At 37.8% G+C, this 3,414-nt stretch overlaps 1 protein-coding gene across 1 annotated transcript; it reads left to right on the top strand.

Annotated features, from left to right (window-relative positions):
- Positions 1-853: 853 nt before the first annotated feature.
- LOC126824503 (uncharacterized) lies at positions 854-2,903 on the top strand. Its single transcript, XM_050553740.2, has one exon. The coding sequence runs from the start codon at positions 1,004-1,006 to the stop codon at positions 2,549-2,551; it is 1,548 nt and encodes a 515-aa protein (XP_050409697.1). The 5' UTR covers positions 854-1,003; the 3' UTR covers positions 2,552-2,903.
- The last annotated feature ends 511 nt before the right edge of the window (positions 2,904-3,414 follow it).

Below are 3,414 nucleotides of genomic sequence, written 5' to 3'. Positions count from 1 at the left end.
TTGTAAGTGAATTTTCATAGGGAGACACAATGGATAAGTGAGTAAGACGTTGGCTCACTAACCTGGAGGTCAAGTGTTCGATCCCTGAATTGGTCGAGAAAGTTCATCCAGATTTTCCTGCGTGGTTCCCCCTTGTCAGAGGTGCAGGACAGAAGGCCTGGGACAAAAACGATCCCTTGGCAATTGGAATTCGATATAAGAGTAGGCAGTAGCACTGCTGTCTGGGCAAAATTAGCCTCATAGCACACTGCATGGTCTATGCCCGTCTTCATTAGTCTAATTCATGTAGAAAAGTAGGATGTTTAACTCTATTTCAATGCTTTTTGGTTCTCAATGATTTATGTGCCTCTACATTTCAAAATTCATACCAATAAGAGATCAATGGTTATTATCCTCAATAGATTCAACTTTGGGCATAATAGTTCCTAAACAATCATCTTTATAAAGCCTGTCAATTATAGTTCACTGCAGAGTTATTTCCCTTTAGTCTCCAGCATATCTATGTGGTAGTTGAAAAGTGAATGTGTGTTACAACATTTAAGCCAATGGTTTAATAACAATAAAGTATTTATATAAAGCAACTGTATCAAAATACCAACTTTGTCATTTTATGATGATCAACACTTTTTTGAAGTGGTTTAAAGATACATTGACGATCTGTAATAGGAGATGAAACCACTAATGAAGGTGCCTTTAATTCCTTCATTCTACATCCCAGCACAGACAATTCAAGTTAGTCTACTGCTGATCGGTGCCAGTTGTCCTTACGGTAACTCATTATGAATGCCTGTATTAAAATATTTTTCTTATTTTCTTCTTCAGATAATTGCTGTAAAGACATTTCGTGACCTATCAAAGTATCAAAACTATAAAGAAAAGTGCCAAATACCAAAGAGAAATCAGACCTAAATATGATGTTGACAAGCATTCAACTTTATGTTGCCAATGTGAATCATGATGGCAGAGGTTTAAGTGAAGTTTAACAATATATTCTGCAATAATAATGGGAGAGACTAAAGAAGCAAGTATTAAGATAGACTCTGACATCAAGTCAACCATTGCTAGTTATTTAAAGGAATATAATAATAACAATAATGACCAGGAAAAAGTAGTTCCTGATGATGTCACAGAATGGTTCAGTTCGCAAATACAAATAGAACGAGATCGATGGCTGGAAAAGATCAAAGTCGCGCTTCAAGAAATTGATGTTCAGCGACGTAATACATTAGGTGCTCAATCCGTCATACAACAATGCTGTGACCAGCTGACTGTGCTTCTACAGTGCTTCGATATTGGTGATGAGGTGCTCAGAGACATTACAGAAAAAGAATCAAAAGAAGCGCTTCCAAAATGTGTCGAGATTTTAACGGAAATATGTAATTCCATGATGGAGGAACATTTTGAGTGTTTGGATATTCTCGGAATTGAACAAAACGGATTTAATCTTGCTGTGGTTCTTAAACAAACAATTGATGAACTTTTAAGTGAAGCAAAAGACTCCAGTTTGGAAAGAGAAAATCAAAATTTGTATGAAGAATTGAATAACTTGAAAAATTTACTCTACCAAAAACAAAATGATGTTGAATCTTTGCAGAAGCAACTCAATGAAATAAATGTGGTAATTGAGGAGCAGATGTTAGCAAAGTCCGAGGTCAAGGAAGAGGTGCAAGATCACCAAAAAGTTGAAATTGTATTAGAAAAACCTACAAAAAATGCCAATGCTTCATCCAAACCACCTTCTTTATCTAATTCAGTCCTTTTTGAAATTGTTCCCTCGGTAACTAAACTCGACACGCGTGATACCAGATCAGAGCGAATCTCTTCCGAAAAATCAACAGCTACATGTATGTCTTCCAATAAAGGTTACGGACATCGAAGTGATCGCTCAACAGCGGCAAGCCAAAGTTTAGTTACAAGAGATAGATCATACATACAAATATCTGAAGAGAAGTTGCGCGCCCTGAAAATACAGGCCAAAAAACTTGAGACATCCCTCCACGATGCAATTTCTAGTATGGACAAATTTAATAAGAAATGTTATGTTGGTGACAAAACCATCTCCAGTGTCTCAAGTTCTGTAACTCTATCAAATGTCCTGGCTAAAAACACAAAAAGGGGGGACTACTCCACCAGTCGTCTGCTTCAAGATCTGAAAGTGCCCTCATGGCACCGACAGCCTCTAGAAATTAAAGGCTCTCATTCCAGTTTTAATGGTCTGGACAGTAAAATGAAAGTAACAAATTCCCGTAATGCGAACTCCGAAGGTCGTCGAACAAAAGATGAATCCACTGATGAGGTCAAAGTTCAAGAACATTGTCAACTGTCTCAAAGGGCATTCAAGCGACAAGGGCCTGTTGCAAAATGTCTACGTTGTCAGAAACTTTTTAGAAAGATTGATAATCATAAGTTAGCATGCTGCTATCATCCTAAGCCAAAGGAGAGATTCGAAAAGTACAATAATTCTGGGCAGTTATTACGCGTGATGTATGTATGGAAATGCTGCAGACATGAAATAGAGCACGAAGGTTGTTGTTTTGGACAACATGTCTGATTGGACAGGATGTCTTAACACCGGCTGTTCGTTCTGATTGGACAGAATGTCTAAAAACCTGTTGCCCATTCTGATTGGACAGTAGTATGTCTAAACACTGGCTGCCCATTCTGATTGGAAAATAGTATGTCCAAACACTGGCTGTCCATTCTGATTGTCAGTAGGATGTCTAAACACTGGTTGTCCGTTTTGATTGTAAACACTGGTTGTCTGTTCTGATTGGACAGGATGTATAAACACAAGCTGATCATTCTGATTGGACAGTATGTCTAAAAATTGACTGTCTATTTTTTTTGTTGAAATGTAGAAAAAATCATACTATATATATATTGTAATTAAATTGTCCCTGATATATTTTTGTGTATTAAATAGGGAGCTATGGTTGCTCAGTGAGTCAGACAGTTGCTGACTAACCTTGAGATCCAGTGTTGGCCAAGAAAGTTCATTGTGATTTTCCAGTGTGGTTCCCCCCTTTGTCAGTGGTGCTGGAAAGAGGACCAGGCAAGGGGCAATGTATAGTCATTCAGATGTGATAAAAACCTTGACAGTTCGAATTCAAAATAATTCGGAAAAATTTGGAATTGCTGAACGTATTGTGCTCAAATCTACTGTCGGAAATGCAATGAAATGAAATGGTGTTTAAGTTCCTACTGTTCTTCACCGACTGAGTGAATGAAGATGGCTATATGTGCCATATGACGCAATCTTGTCTAGGAAGCAGGCCTACCCTTATTTCCATTTCCAACTGTCAATGGGTCTTTTACATATATGCCAGTGTATACACTGAACCTTAGTTTTTTATCCCATCTGATGACTACACACTGCCCATTGCAAGGCCCTATCCACTGTTGGAATATGAGAGT

The sequence above is a fragment of the Patella vulgata genome, chromosome 1, assembly GCF_932274485.2.
Source record: "Patella vulgata chromosome 1, xgPatVulg1.2, whole genome shotgun sequence".
Lineage (NCBI taxonomy): Eukaryota > Metazoa > Mollusca > Gastropoda > Patellidae > Patella > Patella vulgata.
The sequence above is the reverse complement of the archived record's forward strand: the minus strand, read 5'-3'. Positions and strand labels throughout refer to the sequence as shown.